The sequence below is a fragment of the Hemitrygon akajei genome, chromosome 26 (genome assembly GCF_048418815.1).
Source record: "Hemitrygon akajei chromosome 26, sHemAka1.3, whole genome shotgun sequence".
NCBI lineage: Eukaryota > Metazoa > Chordata > Chondrichthyes > Myliobatiformes > Dasyatidae > Hemitrygon > Hemitrygon akajei.
In genome coordinates this window covers 21685890-21703355 of record NC_133149.1, presented here as the reverse complement: position 1 = coordinate 21703355, position 17466 = coordinate 21685890, and the positions used below count along the sequence as shown (strand labels likewise).

General features: G+C 41.7%; 1 protein-coding gene across 2 annotated transcripts in view; it reads left to right on the top strand.

Moving 5' to 3' along the window:
- The window catches only part of fez1 (fasciculation and elongation protein zeta 1 (zygin I)), a 92488-nt gene that overhangs the window by 47986 nt on the left and 27036 nt on the right, over positions 1-17466 (top strand). For both annotated transcript variants that reach the window (XM_073029710.1, XM_073029708.1), the window contains exons 3-4: positions 9808-9909; positions 16168-16318. In XM_073029710.1, coding sequence (XP_072885811.1) covers positions 9808-9909; positions 16168-16318 — 253 coding nt within the window. The remainder of the gene's footprint in view (positions 1-9807; positions 9910-16167; positions 16319-17466) is intronic.

The following is a 17466-nucleotide window of genomic DNA, read 5'->3' as shown; positions in this document are numbered from 1 at the left end:
GGAACCTTGTCAAAGGCCTTCTGCAAGTCCAAATATCCAACATCCACTGCATCCCTTTTATCTATCCTACTTGTAATCTCTTCAAAGAATTCCAACAGGTTCATCAGGCAGGATTTTCCCTGAAGGAAACCTGTGTCACCAAGTACTCTATCACCTCATCCTTAATAATTGACTCCAACATCTTCCCAACTGCTGAGGTCAGGTTAATTGGTCTATAATTTCCTTTCTGCTGCCTCCCTCCTTTCTAAAAGAATAGAGTAATGTTTGCAATGTTCCAGTCCTATGGCATCATCCCAGAGTCCAATGATTTTTGAAAGATCATTTATGATGCCACCACAATTTCTAACGCTACCTCTTTCAGAACCCTAGGGTGCAGTTCATCTGGTCCGGGTGCTTACGTACCTTTCGGTCTTTCAACTTTTTGAGCACCTTCTCTCTTGTAACAGAGACAGCACCCAATGGGTTAATGGCCATTTAACCCATTCTGTCTGTGTGAGATCTTTGAAGAAATTATTAACTTAGTCATAATTGTCTGATCTCTCTATACTGGCTTCCAAATATTTTTGTACAATATACAGTATATAGAAATATATAACTTTGACATCTGTGACCGATTCAGACTTCATATTCAATTCCATCATGGTTAGGGCACAGCCACCCTCAGCTTTCCAGACATGATCTTTCGAGAGGTATTTGAAACTAAGCGGTCTCTTTCAGTGTCACAAGAGAAAAACATACCTGTAAAAAAAAATCTAAACTGCTGGTGGTTTCTGCCACAGCGCACAGCGCTCATGGCTCCCAAACTACACACTCAAGGAGACATTTAATTTATCTTTCCCTCAAAGCACAGGAACAAGCAGAGGGGAGCATAGGTATTTGCCTGCATTCTAAGTGTCTCCATGAGATAGTCAGAGACTGCACTTGCATCATTGCAACCTGTCAGCAATACTAGAGAGTCTCCTTGCTGCATGCTTATGTCCTTCAATACACCTGAGCATATTCTCCCACCCTAGTCCCATCAATGCAGAATTCGTTAAATCATTACAGGCTCCTCTGTGGGGTCTGAAGAACATTGCTTCTATTGTGTTAATTCCCTTTAAGGTTCTGTTTAGAGCCATCACCCCTGCAGTGATTCATGCAGACGAATGTGAGAAATGGCAGCACAACAACAGGGCACACTGCACTGAATCAGGCGACGCCCGCTTCAACACAAGCCTACACAGAGAAACTCAGCCGTGCTGTTCTTTGAATCGTGCAATTAAGATTCTTGCTCTTTATGTGCCATCCACAAACAGCAAGGAAAGTGACCTACTCTGCTGTTTTAACACCAGATAAGTGGGTGGATCACTTATTTCTAGCTCTTTTATAGAGAGGTGTTTTTTTTAGTTCGGTTCAGCGCTTTAAATCTTCAGATTTATTGTCTTATGTCAACTCCACTATGGACAGTCCCAAGTCCAGCTGCGAAAGGAGGAGGGTTGGGCATGGGGCTAGCAACCCCCTCCCATAAAAACCCAGAGCTACAGAAATGCCCACAGAAGCTCCAAAGACCTCATCCCTGGGAGAGGAAGGATCTTCACCAAGAAGACACTAAGAAAACGGGGAGCTGCTGTTGGCGGCTTATGCCCCAGTAGGGGTGATGGGGCAAAAGAAGAAGAAGAATTGTCTTATGTCACCAATGACATTTGTTTTCTTTCATTATCATCTGACTTGTACATATCAGAATGGGTTAATTGGGCTTTAATCAACCACAGGAGAAGTATAAGAAGAGAGAGAGCTTCAGTGTTTGCAGGGTTTTCCCCCCTTTGTGTAATCCTGGAGAGATATTCTGTACAAGTTATGTTGGATGGGGAAGAGAAGTCCCAATTATCTTTGGGATCTACTAAAATTGAAACTCTGAATGCAAAAGGAATCAATGACCTGGAATTTCCTGGAGGCGGTTCCCTCTTTTTCCCTTGAGCCTGTCTACACACGTCTCAAGATGCCTTCGTACATTGTGCAAAGTGACAGCAGCGGAAAAGGAGCCATCAAACGCCCCTTGTGCATTAACCCTTTCATTCCCAGGATTATTGTCATGAACCTCTTCTGGAGCCTCTTCAATGGCAGCACATCCTTTCTTAGATAAGGGGCCCAAAACAGCTCACAATACTCCAAGTGCAGCCTGACCAATGCCTTATAAAACCTCATATTCATAATGACAACGCTGACCTTTCTCCAGAATCCATTTGAGGCTCTGGTTTTGCATATTGGTTTCAGTGAGGTCAGGTTTGGACAACACATAGCAACACTGCGCTACCTCAATACTGTGTATCTAGTGTCTATGGGTGAAGATAAATTTCTAATCTACGGTTTTCTTTTGCTATTGTTACTACCTGTCTCAGATTTGGAAAACAAAACAGAAGAAAAAAAGATGCTGGCAATGGGAAACAAAAATAAGGATAGATGGAAAAAAAATCAGCAGAACAGGCAGCAACAGTAGAAAGAAAAACCGTCAAAATATTTGGATTTGCAACCCTTCTTTGGAACTGGAAATGAGAGAGGAGAGAATGTGAGGAAGGGATATGTAGTGCAAAGGGACTGTGATAGAATTAGTTGAAAGGAATTAATGGTTGTAGGTTCCAGCACTTTAAACTTCTGGGTCTGAGTAATGGGTTGTTAATTGTAAAATGGTGGGGCCTGCCCAGCAGACGTGATGTGAGGAGTAGGATATGAAAAGCTGAGTGAACATTAAAAAAAAACAGAAAATAGAAAACGCAGGAGGAACTAAGTAGGCCAGGCAGCATTTGTGGAAAGAAAATCAGATGTCTGTAGTGGTCGATGAGACCATTTAAAAGAGATCCTTGACATTATGAATAAGGCATTCAATTTGAGCTTAACTTTTATAAAACATGAGTCCTCGGCGAAACGATTGCAGCCAATTTTTTGGAACTGCCCTTTGGAAAGCATATCAAGACCTTGGAGAGGATGCAGAGGGGATTTACTATAATGGTACAGAGTTGAAAGACTTTAGAAAAGCTGTAAATGCAAACCTTGATGGGACAATGGAAACAGATTCATCATCAGTTTTGAAGAGGTATACATTCTGGAAATGGAAAAATTTACAGAGCTATAGGAATTGGAATTAAATATTATTACAAAGTTCTCTCAATGTGATCTGAACCTCTGCAAACCAGCAATCGATTCAATCCCCGGGTGTTAGCCTGTTACCTGCTGACTTAGAAGCAAGGGTAACCACATTGCTACTGATTATTCCTTTTATCAATCTCAGTCACTCCTGAAGTTTAGAAATGAAGCTCCCACATGCTATTTACTTTTCCTAAAAGTCTGAATGAATGGAAAAAAATTTATAAGTTAGGGTACGATGAAATAAGTAAACAAAGATTTGAATTAGAACATCAACAATATACAAACATATTGGATAGAAGTCCTGTTTTCGTGTTTTAGAATATCAAATCATACACGTAGTGGCCACTTTACATCTGTTTGTTAATAGGAATATCTGATCAACCAATCATATGGCAGCAACTCAATTAAAAAAAATATGAGGTTCAGTTGTTGATCAGGCCAAACATCAGAATCAGAGAAACGTGTGACCTAAGTGACTTTGACTGTTGGTGATAGACGGAGTGGTATGTGGTTCTGAGAAACTGCTGATCTTGAATTTTCACACACAATTCTCGAGAGTTTGCGTTCAATGGTGCAAAACAACCACAAAGAAACATCCAGTGAGCAGCAGCTCTGTGGGCAAAAACGCCCTGTTAGTGAGAGAGGTCAGAGGAGAACGGCCAGACTGGTTCAAACTGACAGGAACTCAAATAACCACGCATTACAACAGTGGTGTGCGCACAACATTTCAAACCTTGAAGTGGATGGGCTACAGCAGCAGAATGCCACAAGCGTACACACAGTGGCCATTTCAGTAGGTATTGTACCTGGTAAAGTGGCCATTGAGTGTATATGCGCTGTTGCAGACTCACTAGCATGTTAAATATTAAAGAGGCAGAAAAATATTTTTAGATTTATTTTGATCCATTGCAAACGAGATCAGATCATCGCTCCCCAAATGACAGCAGCAGGATGGGATTAGAAAGGATACATTGTCCTGTGAGGAAAAGCAGAGCACAGTAAGGCCAGCTGTGCAGCCCCAGCACATGGTACAAGAGCCACACCAATTAGCATAGAATTTATTTAGCATGAGATTAGCACAAGGCTCTCTAAGTGTATCCCCATCACAAGCTTCCACCAGAATTCGATTAGGAAGAGACAGAAAGTCGTGTACATTCTGGGCAAGAAAGTCGAAACCAAGGAGGTGGACTTGGGATCCCAGCTTTAAGGCAAGTCTGAAAATTGCAAATATTACATAAAATTGAGAACGATTGTGAAAGGGAACCTGGAACAGGGCCATTCTACTCATTTTCCTTTAAGTGTTGTATCAGCCTCAGTAACCGGGTTGAACACAATCTGGCGCTTTGACGTAACACTGCTGCATTTAGGCTGTTGGTTTCAGCACCTCGAAAGTTGGCTGTGCAAAATCTCTGGCTTGTGTGTTTGAGCTCACATGTTACTCAGCAGGCGAGTGTACTTCCTTTAATTTTGCATTATCTGGAGCATTCTCATCATATAATCATTATTTTATGTTAATTTAAGTCTATATTAACCTATATTTATCATATACAGTACTGTGCTGCTGCTAAAAAAAAGCTCATTTTCATGAGATGAGAATTGTCAACAGTTGACAATAATAAGCTAGAACTTGAATTCTTTCACAATACAATGACTCCAGAACATATAAACCTTCAGCACACATACTGTACTCAGATTCCACGGTGTTCATTCTGATGCGACTTCCACGTCTGCTCGCTGATTGAAATAAATGAGGCGCGAGAGTGAATTCCTTTCTTGCTGTACTGGATCAAGTTGTGTTCATTCAGCAGCGTTGTGGAAACACTTTAATAAGTAGTCGCTCAACACTAGCACGTTGCACAACCTTGCAACGACTCTACAGCCAATGAAGTACTGTCACAGTGTGGCTGCTGTTGGTGCAGAGAAAGACCCGACAAGCAGCAATGTGATTATCACGGTGTATTTTGTTTTAAACGCTTTGGTTGGGCAGATATGCTGATCATTTCACTTGTGAGAGCTGATCCATTTTGCTGAGAAAACGTTCCGTTGGATATTTAAAAGACACCTAAGGGAGAAGACATAACCTTGGTTTATCGTCTCATCATCAGTAAAGCTTTCCCTTAGCATTGCACTGTGGTGACAGCGTAGGACAAGCACGTGTTTTTCATCTTATAAAATGTGGCCAGCACTGACGAGGACAGCTTTGATTGTTAGACCATAAGACATAGGAGCAGAATTAGGTCACTCCACCCTTCGAGTTAATTAATTAATTGATTAATTAGCCCTCTCAACCCCATTCTCCAACCTTCTCCCCGTAACCTTTGACACCTTTACTAATCAAAAACTTACTAACCTCCGCTTTATATACCCAGTGAATTGGCCTCCACAGCCTTATGTGGTAATACATTTTGCAGGTTCACCACCTTCTAGCCAAAGAAATTCCTCCTCAACTTTGTTCTGAATGGATGTCCCTCTATTTTGAGGCTGTGCCCTCTGATCCTGGACTCACCCACTATAGGAAACATCACCTCCACATCCACTCTATCTTGGCCTTTCAATATTCTATAGCTTTCAGTGAGATCCCCCCTTGTTCTTCTGAACTGTACTCAGTACAGTCCCAGAGACATCAAATGCTCCTCATATGTTAACGCCGTCATTCCCAGAATCATTCTCGGGAACCTCTTCTGGAATCTCTCATGTCTTTTCTTCTATCAGGGGCCTAGAACTGCTCACAATACTCCAAGTGCAACCTAACCAATGTCTTATGAAGCCTCTGTTCTCCCTTTCTCCCTCTGTGAGTAGTGAGCAGCAGGTTTGCGAGGTAACTGTTGGCATGGCCGAGGTGGCTGCCTGTGACATATTTAGCACATTATACTTATAGCAGCTAAGGTGAGCTGGTAGTGGAGTCAATTGTCAATTGGACTGCCTTGTCCTGGATGTGTTAATCTTCTGGAAGGCAGGTTACTGTACTTGCCAAAATCAAGGTGCTGGAAGGGTCTCAGCTTGAAATGTCGACTGTGCATTTGCCTCCATTGATGCTGCTGCCTGGCTTACAGGTTCCTCCAGCATTTTGTATGCATTGCTCAAAATGTCCAGCATCTGCAGAATCTCTTGTGTTTGAGGAACTCAGCGGGTGAGGTAGCACCTGTGACCATGGCGGGAGAATAAAGGGTGTTAATGTGTGAGTGAGGGAATAGATTACAGGGGAACGAAAGGGGGAGTGGTGTTGATGATTTTTGCCTTGAGAGCCCTCACAGACTCAATGAGCAAACGGTCCCCTATGTTGTAAGGAAATACGGGAAATTGCCTAAACAAATATAGAACACAGCCCACTGGTTGTGAGATCACAACTTTGTCTATTGCAGGCTGTTTTCCAACATTGCAGTTTCATCAGGTTAACAGCTCAGTTTTACATATGCCTGGAGCTGTTTCCAGCATGCCCTTCTGCATTGCTAGTTGGACCAAGATCTCCTCGGCTGAAGATGGTGCAGTGGTAATTACACAAGGTGATTACGCACAGATGTCCCAGCTAAACAGTTGTAGGTGTGGCCAGTCTGGGTTAATCACATGACATTCTTCTTTGCAGTAATGCTGAAGGAAGGTAACTGACATTGTCCCAGTGATGCTTCAAATACTGCAGTTAGTTTAAAGTTCAAAGTCAATTTATATCAAGCTACATACAGGTATATGTCACCATATACTACCTGAGAATTCATTTTCTTGCAGGCATTCACAGTAGAACAAAGAAATACAACAGAATCAATGAAAAGCTACGCACCAAGACTGGCAAACAACCAAAGTGCAAAAGAAGACAAACTGTACAAATACAAAAAAAACAAAAAAAATTAGGCATTTTCTGGGGCAACTCCCTGAGCTCACTATGGATTTGTCTAGCTTTAAACCTGCTCTCTAATTTACTGAATCAGATGAAAATACTGTATCAAATCAGAGACAACCAAACAAATGACACCTTGACACATCTTCTATAAATGCATGATTTGAAATTATACAGTAAGGCTCAAACAATTAATTCAAGTAGTAGAACTATTTTCTGAAGATATAAACATGAACTTTGGACTAGATTGGTGAGAACATTAAACATAAAGAAAGATGCAATAGAGCAGCAGGATACAATACAACCGATGGATGAATATGAAGCATATAAGTATCTGGGATAGAAACTCGCAAAGAAGATGGATCATACTGCAATAAAGGGAAAACTTCTGACAGAATTTACTTCAAGGCTTAAGAAAATCTGCCAAACAAAGCTCAATAGTAAAAATCTAACAAAGGCAATAAACACATTCACTATACGCATATTAACGTATTCTTTTGGTAAAATACATTGGTCCAAAATGATCTGGAAAATTTACAAAGAAAAATAAGAACTGAAATGACAAATTTTAGAAAACACCATGAACTCTTGAACACCCTTAGATTAACACTACCTTGGACAGAAGGAGGAAGAGGAATACCAGACATTAAAAATGTGCAGAACAGGCGGGTAAAGCTTCTAAGGGTATATTTTCATCAATGAAAACAGGATTCAGCATTCCGCTCGAGAATATGCAATTCTGATAAGAAGTACACAGCACTAAATTTAAATGAAAGCACAACCCAGAAAAATGAAGAAATTATCACTATAGAAGAAAGAGTTAATCAATGGAGAGCATATACTCTTCCATGGAAGACATCCGGACAATTTGAGCAGACTAGATGTCGACAAGGGAACGTTGAATGCCTGGCTCAGAGCTGGAGACCTCTTCCCAGAAACAGAGGGTTTCTTGTGTCAACACAGGACCAGGTGGTCAACACAAAAATATTGGAAGTACGTAATAAGAGACCAGCAAATTCAAGATGATAAATGCAGAAAATGTCAAGAGAAACCAGAAACAATCCAACATACTACAGGATCCTGTAACAGTTTAACTCAATCTGATTCCTTACACAGGCACAATCATGTGGCAAACATCATCCACCAAAATCTTGCTTTGAAATACAGACTCATAAAAGACACCATAACTTACTATAAATACAAGCCTGATACAGTTTTAGAGTCAGAATCCCACAAGTTATATTACAACTGATCCATTGTGCAGATAGGACAATCCATGATAACTGTCTGGATTTAATATTACAAGATAAACACACAAGAACAATTACTTAATAGATATAACCATTCCAAACACACATAATATACAGGAATCAATAAGTGAAAAACACCAGAAATATGCTGAATTAAAAGAAGAAATTGAAAGACTTTGGAACATGAACTGGATATACATTGTCCTGATAGTGATATCTACAAATGGTGTCATCATCCCAGAGTCACTACACAAATAGCATTAAACAATTAGACCTATATCATAATATTTATGTAAATTTCCAGAAACCCACAATACTAAACACCACTAGAATAGTCTTAGAGTTCCTAGCAATTGACAAATGAGTGTGCTTGGCTATGCCAGTACCTCGGTTTTTACCAGCTTGATCTGGGAAATTTTAAAAAAAAGAGTAAATAAATAAATAATTCTGAGAACATGAGTTGTAGAATCCTTCTAGGTGAATCCTGAAGTTGTGTTCAATGATCATTTCAGCGTTGAGGTGATTGAAATTATCCACGCATTTGTCTTAGCATCGTTGCAGAGAAAATCAAAGCAAGGCTTTGTCAGTTTTCAAAAAAAAATTAAAACTATATTTATTTGTCGCAAGTACTTTGAAACATACAGTGAAATGTGTTTTATTGCATTAACAGCCAACCAATGATATGCTGGAGGCAGCCCAGAAGTGTCACCACACATTCCAGTTTTGGATATCCCTAGAGTCTTTTCAGCCCATGAGAAACCTTTCTGAGTGTAACGCCTGTTGTAATGCAGATAACATTCCAGTTATTTTGTGGAGAAGCATCTTCCATAAACAGAGATGTGATCAAGAGTTTTTTTAATCTTAGTTGAAAGATTAATATTGGTTGAGACACCAAGAATTCCCTTTGAAATTCTTTGTGGTGGTGTCATAGATAGAGAAGGTGAGGCCTTGGTTAACCACCTCATTCGATATCAGAATCTCTGCTGGTGTAACATGCTTTCAGTGATATCCTGATGTGCAAAACCTTAAACTCAGGTCCCTAAAATGCGTCTAAAAACCTTCCACTTCCAATGCAATACTTTATTAACATGTGAAAGGGAAGTAGTTAATTAGGTCTACACTGTAGAGTTGTTTTAATACAGTAATTGGCAACTGGTTAATCATCATTATATGTTCCAAGATATAGTGAATAGCTTTGGTTTGCATGACAAATTATTCCATATTTAGGTACATCGATGTAATACAAAAAGGATAAACAATAACAGATTTCTGTATATAGCATAAACACAAAAGATTCTGCAGATGCTGGAAATCCTGAGTAATGCAGGAGGGACTCAGAAGGTAGGGGTGTCTATGGAGAGGAATAAACAGTCGACGTTTCAGGCCAAGACCCATCATCAGGACTGTATTTAGTGTCACATTTACAGAGAAAGTGCAGCGTACTTGGACAACCAAGGTGCAAACAGACAAAGTGCACAAGGAATTCACATGTTCTGGGAGAAGGACTAGATCAAGTAAGCCTTAATTCATGGGATGAAGAAAGTTTAGGTTGAATGATGACAGCGAATAGTTCTACTTTACCTCTCCTTTTGCATCTTACAGGTGAGTGACAAAGACAGCATCACTGAGGATGGAGAGTTAATTGAGAAGCTGGACATCATCGTGTCTTCCACAAGCGAGGAGCCTCTCTTCACAGCCGAGCAGGTAGATCTTCAGAGCCAATAACAAGTGCACCCACAGAGACAAAATGAGACGACAACCAAATATTGCCAAATTTTCAGGAGAAATCACCCACATCAAATGCAGCTTTAGTTCATGTGTGCAGCCAGATTCAATATTGCCCATCATTACAATCTGTCCTTCAATTCAAAGCCCCAGCTGATGCTTCACTCTTCAATCTATGAGGTTATAGGCATAGTTGCTGGTGTAATTCAAAGGCCTGGATGTCTAATATCTGAAGATAGTTTTAAATTCAAGATTCAAGGTTGTTTACTGTCATTCTTCAGTATACAGATGTAAAGAAGAGTGAAGTGATTGATACTCCAGATCTGATGCGGCATTTTAAAAAAAGCACAATAAGCAGAAAGAACACAATAAATATAAATACATAAGATTATCTTATATACATAGGCTGGTTGTATGTACATAAAGGGATGCTGGGCACAGGAGTGTCTGTACATAAGATGATTCTGACAGGAAATGATAAAGTAGTGGTGGTTACAGGTGTGGGTTAGTGGCTGGAGATGTTGATCAGCCTAATGGCTTGGGGAAGTAACTGTTTTTGAGTGTGGTGGTCCCACTATGGATGCTACGTAGCCTCTTCACTGACTGGAATGGGACAAACATTCAATGAGCAGAGTGCGTGGGATCTTTTATGATATTGCTGCCTTTTTCCGGCACTCCTCTGTATATATGTGTGAGCAGACTGCTGCTGGTGGTGTGCTGGACAGCTTTAACCACCAGTTGTAGCGTCTTCCTGTCCACCACAGTGCAGTTCCTGCACCGTGCAGTGATGTAACTTGTTAGGTGCTCTCAAATGTGCATTCGTAGTTGGTCAGGCGTACTGATGGGCATAGTCCAGCAATAATCCCACCACAGCAGCTTGGACTCTAAAGTCAGCGAACTGAATAGTCTGTCATGATAAGATTTATAATGGTGATGATGATAAAATACTGTTGTTAAATATAGAGTGGTTGTTAAATATCCAAAAGGGAAGAGGATCTGCTGCTCTAAGTTCAAGCCACTGAGTTGAATATTAGTTTGGGGTCGATATAAAATGCTGGGCTAAATAGTAACAACCACATGCTATGAAGAAGTGATAAGAACCCAGTGAAGCGTCACTTTCTCTGAAAGCTGGAGGTGGGACAGAAATACTACTCAGCCATCATTGCTCATGAGATTGGCATGTGAGATGGAGGGTTGATGCTGGTGTATTAATGGAATTCCATCCTCGGTCATTAACTAAGAAGAGGAAACAGCACAAGGGCTGAGAATGGCAAACACAAGAGAAGTCCAAAGCAACACACACAAAATGCTAGAGGAACTCAGGTCAGGCAGCGATTGTGGAGGAAATTGCTTCATCAGGTCAGGGCAGATAAGAAGCCTTTTATATATGCACAGTGGAGAGTTTCCTGGCTGCTGGCATGGAAACAACATGCCTAAGAATGGAAAAGCCTACAAAAAGTAGGTCCTACCACCGAGCACACCTACAGGGAGTGCTGCTACATGAAAGCAGTACCCTTCACCATGGACCCACACCATCCAGGCCATGTTCTTTTCTCACTGCTGTCATTGGGAAGGAGGTACAGGAGACCGAGGTCCCACACCACAAGGTTCAGCAACAGTTGTTAACCTTCAATCATCAGGCTCCTGAAACAACATGGGTAATGTCACTCAGCTCAACTCTGAACTGATTCCACAGCCTATAGACTCTCTTTCAAGGACTCTATAACTCATGTTCTCAGTATTATCTATCTATCCTCCAGCATTTTGGAAGTGTGTTGCTTTGGATTTCCACAATCTGCAGATTTTCTTGTGTTTGGTATCTTGCTATTTAAAGTTCAAAAAGTTCAAAGTACATTTATTATCAATATACCGTATGTATACTATGTACTGTACAACCTTGAGATTCGTCTCCTTACAGGCAGCCACAAAACCAAGAAACCCAATAGAATCCATTAAAAAGAAGACCAGCAAACATCCAATGTGCATGGGAAAAAAAACCAAACCGTGCAACCAATAAAAGTGAATAAATAACGTTCAGAACTGTAAACGAGTCCACAGCTACAAAGCCAGTCACAGCCAATCCAGGAGCCTGTTAGACGGAGGCCACAGTCTTAGTTCAGCGCAGAGATGAGTAAACGTCTCTGAGCAGTGAGCTGAAAACTAGCTCAATGCTCTGCTCCGGTCCCGACACCCCTGACCTTTTCAATCTGGCCCGGCGCTTAAATCAGCCAAAAAGCAGGTTGTTTCTCACCCTCAGACTCGAACCCTGCTGCTTCGATATGCTCTCAGGCCCGGGACCCACCGCCTCATAGAGTCATAGAAATGTACAGCACAGAAACAGGCCCTTCACCCATCTGGTGAACCATTTAAGCTGCCTACTCCCATCGACCTGCACCAGGACTATATCCCTCTATACCCCTCCCATCCATGTACCTATCCAAAGTTCTCTTAAACGTTGACATTGAGCTCGCATGCACCACTTGTGCCAGCAGCTCATTAGACCTCTATTAGATTGGTTGGATATGACTTACCATGCACAAAGCTATGCTGACTATCTCTAGTCCATGTCTATTCAAATACTCATATATACGGTCCCTTAGAATACCTTCCAATAACTTTCCCAACATAATGTCAGGCTTACCGGCCTGTAATTTCCTGGATTATTTTTAGAGCCTTTCTTAAACGGCGGAACAACATTAGCTCTCCTCCGGTACCTCACCTGTTACTAAGGATAATTTAAACATTTCTGCTAGGGCCCCTGCAGTTTCTGATCTTGCCTCTAACAGGGTCCAAGGAAACACCTTGTCAGGCCTTGGGGATTTATCTGCCCAAATTTGCCTCAAGACAGCAAACACCTCTCTTCTGTAATCTGTGTGGAGTCCATGACCTCACTGCTGCCTTGCCTCAATTCTATAGACCATTTCCCAAGTAAATTCAGATACAAAAAAATCCGTTTAAGATCACCCCCATCTCTTTTGGCTCCATGCATAAATTACCATTCTGATCTTCTAGAAGACCACTTTTGTCCTTTTTTATCCCTTTGCTCTTAACATATCTGTAGAATCCCTTAGAATTCTCCTCCACCTTGTCTGCTAGGGCAACCTCATGCCTTCTTTTAGCCCTCCTGATTTCTTTCTGAAGTGTTCTCTTGCATTTCTTATACACCTCATTTGTTCCTACCTGTCTATACCTGCTATGCACCTCCTATTCTTTTTCTTTCCCAGGGCCTCATTATTTCTCAAAAACCAAGGTTCCCTAAACCTGTTAGCTTTACCTTTTATTCTGACAGGTACATACAAGCTCTGTGTTCTCAAAATTTCACTTTTGAAGGCCTCCCACTTACCAAGTACACCTTTGTCAGTAAACAGCCTGTCCCTATCCACACTTGCCAGATCCTTTCTGATGCCATCAAAATTGGCCTTTCTCCAATTTAGAATCTTAAACTGTGGACCAGGCCCACCTTTTTCACATTTAACTTTGAAACAAAGGGTATTGTGGTCACTAGATGCAAAGTGCTACCCGACACAAACTTCTGTCCCCTGCCTTGTCTCATTCACTAACAGCAGATCAAGTACTGCACACTCGCTTGTTGGGACTGATTAAGGAAACTTTCTTGAACATATTTAACAAATTCTATCCCATCTCATCCTTTTACAGTATGGGAGTCCCAGTCAATATGTAGAATGTTAAAATCACCTTACGTTTCTTGCAACAGTCTACAATCTCTCAACAAATTTGTTCCTCCAAATCCCATAGACTGTAGGGTGGTCCGTAATATAGTCCCATTAACATGGTCATACATTTCTTATTCCTCAGTTCCACCCATAAAGCTTCACTAGTCGAATTCTCCAGTCTGTCCTGACTGATCACTGCTGTGACATTTTTCCTGACTAGTAACGCCACCCCTCCCTCTTTAATCCCTCCCATTCTGTCGTGTCTAAAACACCAGAACCCTGGAATATTGAGCTGCTAGTCCTACCCCTCCAGCAACCAAGTCTCATTAATGGCTGCAATATCTTAATTCCATGTGCTGGTCCATGCCCTGAGCTCATCTGCACGTCCTACAATACTTGCATTGAAATATACACAGCTCACAACATTAGCCACACCATGCTCATTCCTTTGACTCCTGACTTTGACTGAGGTCTTAACAACATCTGCCTCCACAACCTCTCCACTATCTGTTTTGGCACTCTGGTTTAATCCCCCCCACCCCATGTACCACCAGCAAATCTTCCGCCTTGATATTAGCCCCCCCTCCAGTTCGGTTGCAAAGCGTCCCCTCTGTACAGGTCCCACCTTTCCTGGAAGAAAGCCCAATGATCCAAAAGTCTGATGCTTTCCCTCCTATGCCAATTCCTTAGGCACATGTTAAACTGTATGATCTTCCTATTTCTGGCCTCACTAGCACATGACGTGCTTAGCAATCCTGAGATCACTATCCTGGAACTCCTGCCCTTTAACTTAGCACCTAACACTCTGAACTCCTCATGCAGAACCTCATCCCTCGTCCTACCCATGTCGTTGGTACCTACATGGACCATGACCGCTGGCTGCTTGCCCTCCCACTTAAGAATGCTGAGGACTCGATCCGAGATGTCCTGGAACCCTGGCACTTTGGAAGCAACATGCCATCTGGGAATCTCGATCTTGTCTGCAGAATCTTCTTTTTGTTCCCCTAACACATCCCCTATCACCACTTCTCGCCTCTTCTCTCCCCTTCCCTTCTGAGTCACAGAGACAGTCTCAGTGCTGGAGACCTGACTGCTGTGACTTTCCTCTGCTAGGTCACCGCTCCCAACAGTATCCAAAGTGATATACATGTTGTTCAGGGGAATGGCCACAGTGGCACCCTGCACTGGCTCCTTAACCCTTTTCTCCTTCCTGACTGTCACCCAGTTTCCTGCGTCCTGCATCTCGTGTGTGACTACCTCTCTATATGTCCTATGTATCACCCCTTCAGCCTCCTGAATGATCCGGAGTTCATCCAGTTCCAGCTCCAACTCCTTAATACAGAGTGTTAGAAGCTGCAGCTGGATGCACTTCTCCCAGATGTAGTCGTCAGGGAGACTGGAGATCTCCCTGCCTTCCCACATCCCACAAGAGGAGCGTTCAACTATCCTGCCTGGCATCCCTATTGTTCTAACTACAAATATAACGAAGGAAGCAATAAATTAACTGGGGGTAAAATATCTACCTACTGCTTTTTTGCCTCTCCTCGCTGAAGCCTGTCAAACTTCCAGTCACTGATTGGCTGCTGCGCAAAACACCAAACTGCTGCAAATCGATGCTTTATGTACTCAATCGGTGAACCTGAGTGAACTACGTCTTCTCATGCTTCTCATCGCTGATCGCTAAATTGCCGCGAATTGATGCTTTATGTTCACAATCAGTGAGCTATGTCCTCTCAAACTTTGGGTCGCTGATTACCGCTGTTCAAAACACCCAAACGCCGTGAGTCGATGCCTTACGTACTCAATTGGTGAAAGTGAGTGAGCGATGTCTTCTCACGTTTCGGATCGCTGATTGGCGCTGCTCAAAACACCAAACTGCCGCGAATCGATGCCTCGTGTACTTAATCGGCATACCTGAGTGAGCTACATCGTCTCACGCTTCCGACCGCTGATTGCCGCTGCTCCGTGTAGTGTTTCACTGATTCTGTTGTATTTCTTTGTTCTTCTGTGAATGCCTGCAAGAAAATGAATCTCAGAGTAGTATATGGTGACATATATGTACTTTGATAATAAACTTACTTTGAACTTTGAGGTCATAGGTTGTCTTTGGTGTCCATGATGTGGCTGTGGAAGAGGCTTGTCACTGTCATATTGGATGGCTAAACTTATTTTGCTTACATTTGCTCAGGTCATAGCACAAGGGTGAGTAGTGTCTCATTGAGAGGAACACCAGAAGAAAAAAAGAGCTCTCGAACAACTATAGACAAAATGAAAATAGAGGGACAAAGGCTCATGGCTAGAATCTTGAAAGTAAAATTCTAAGTGATGATGTGAGACTTTTGTTAAAGAAACCACTGTAGTACAACTTTCATTCCAGCACAGGATTAACTGGAACTAGAATGCATATAACTCTGCCTGGGTCCATAGCACACCTGACAATACATCTACTCATTGACCTCGCAGTCAACTTCAGAAAGTCACAGAGTTCTTTGAGAGGAATAAGAATGACAATTGACAAAGGTTGCAGAATCTCTGGGATTAGCATCATGTGATCACCCCACAGGTCATTGAGGAGATTGAAGAAATGATGCAGAATTCCCCTGACCCTGAAGTTGAAGAGACTCCATCACAATCCGACAAGCTCTCTGTCCTCTCGCTGGAGGTCCAAGCATTGAAACCATCCACCTGCAGTAACAATAACATTCTGACAGAAGGTAAGGTTTCAGCATATTGATGTTACATTGGAGATGGGGGCAAACCCCCATCTCCCATGATTTACTGAAAATTGGCCAGATTGATAGGTTAAGAGTAGTCCAGGTGTACACACCTCACTATTGCGGGCTCCTTTCATGCTGCATATGTAGGCAATTTACTCACATTTTGCTCACAGGGAGTTATAGAATAAAAATGTAAAATAGGAGGGACCATTTAACCTAAGCCTTGTTCATTAGATTCAATGAGACCATAGCTAATCTGCATTTTATCTTATTATTTCCTGTCTCTTAATGCCTAGCAAAAGAGAAATGCAAAAGCCATAAGGATGAACACCTTCAAGGTCATCAGAACTAATCCTTAGTCCACTTTGATCAGTAGGGAAGTTTCAAACTAACAATGGAAACAGCATGCCTCATATGGGAGAAGTGCTTGAGAAAGTTTGATCCCTTCTGTTTTCATAAGGCAGAATTTAAAAAAAATTAATTCTATTTACATCCAATTTTAGGACACTTTTCTCACATCTGTGTGTTTGAAGCAAAATACCATCGAGTCCATTCTTTTAACAAAATCAGAATGCTGTAAGTACTCAGCAGATCAGGCAGCATACCAAGAGTGAGAAAACTTAACACTTCAGGTCAAGGGCATTTCACCCGGGAGATGATTATCGCTGAGACACATTAACGCTGCTTCTCTTCCCACAAGTGGTACTTGACCTGCTAAGTGTTTCTGGCATTTCTATTTTTATTTCAGATTTCCTGGATCTTCAGTATTTTCTTGCTTTTCAAATACCATGTAACCCATCATGCATGATTCTGTAGCTAGGTCACTCCGTATCCCTGTGAAGGACAACACGATTAAGGTATAAAGATGAGGGAAAACATTTAAGAGTTCTTGGCTCCAGGTCAGAATGTAGATGTATGATGATGTACACTTCCCAGAATGATCTGGTTACTGTGAAATTTGAATGTGTGCTATTGCTGTTTCACACTTAGGTGATCTCATCTTGATGGAAATCTCCATCTTATAAGGGTTAAAATATGATTGAGGAAATTCGTACATTTTATACAGAGAATTATTGGTGTCCAGATGCGAGTTACTGACTAGAGTTTGACTGAGTGATCATAACACCACCTGAGCTAAGGAACGC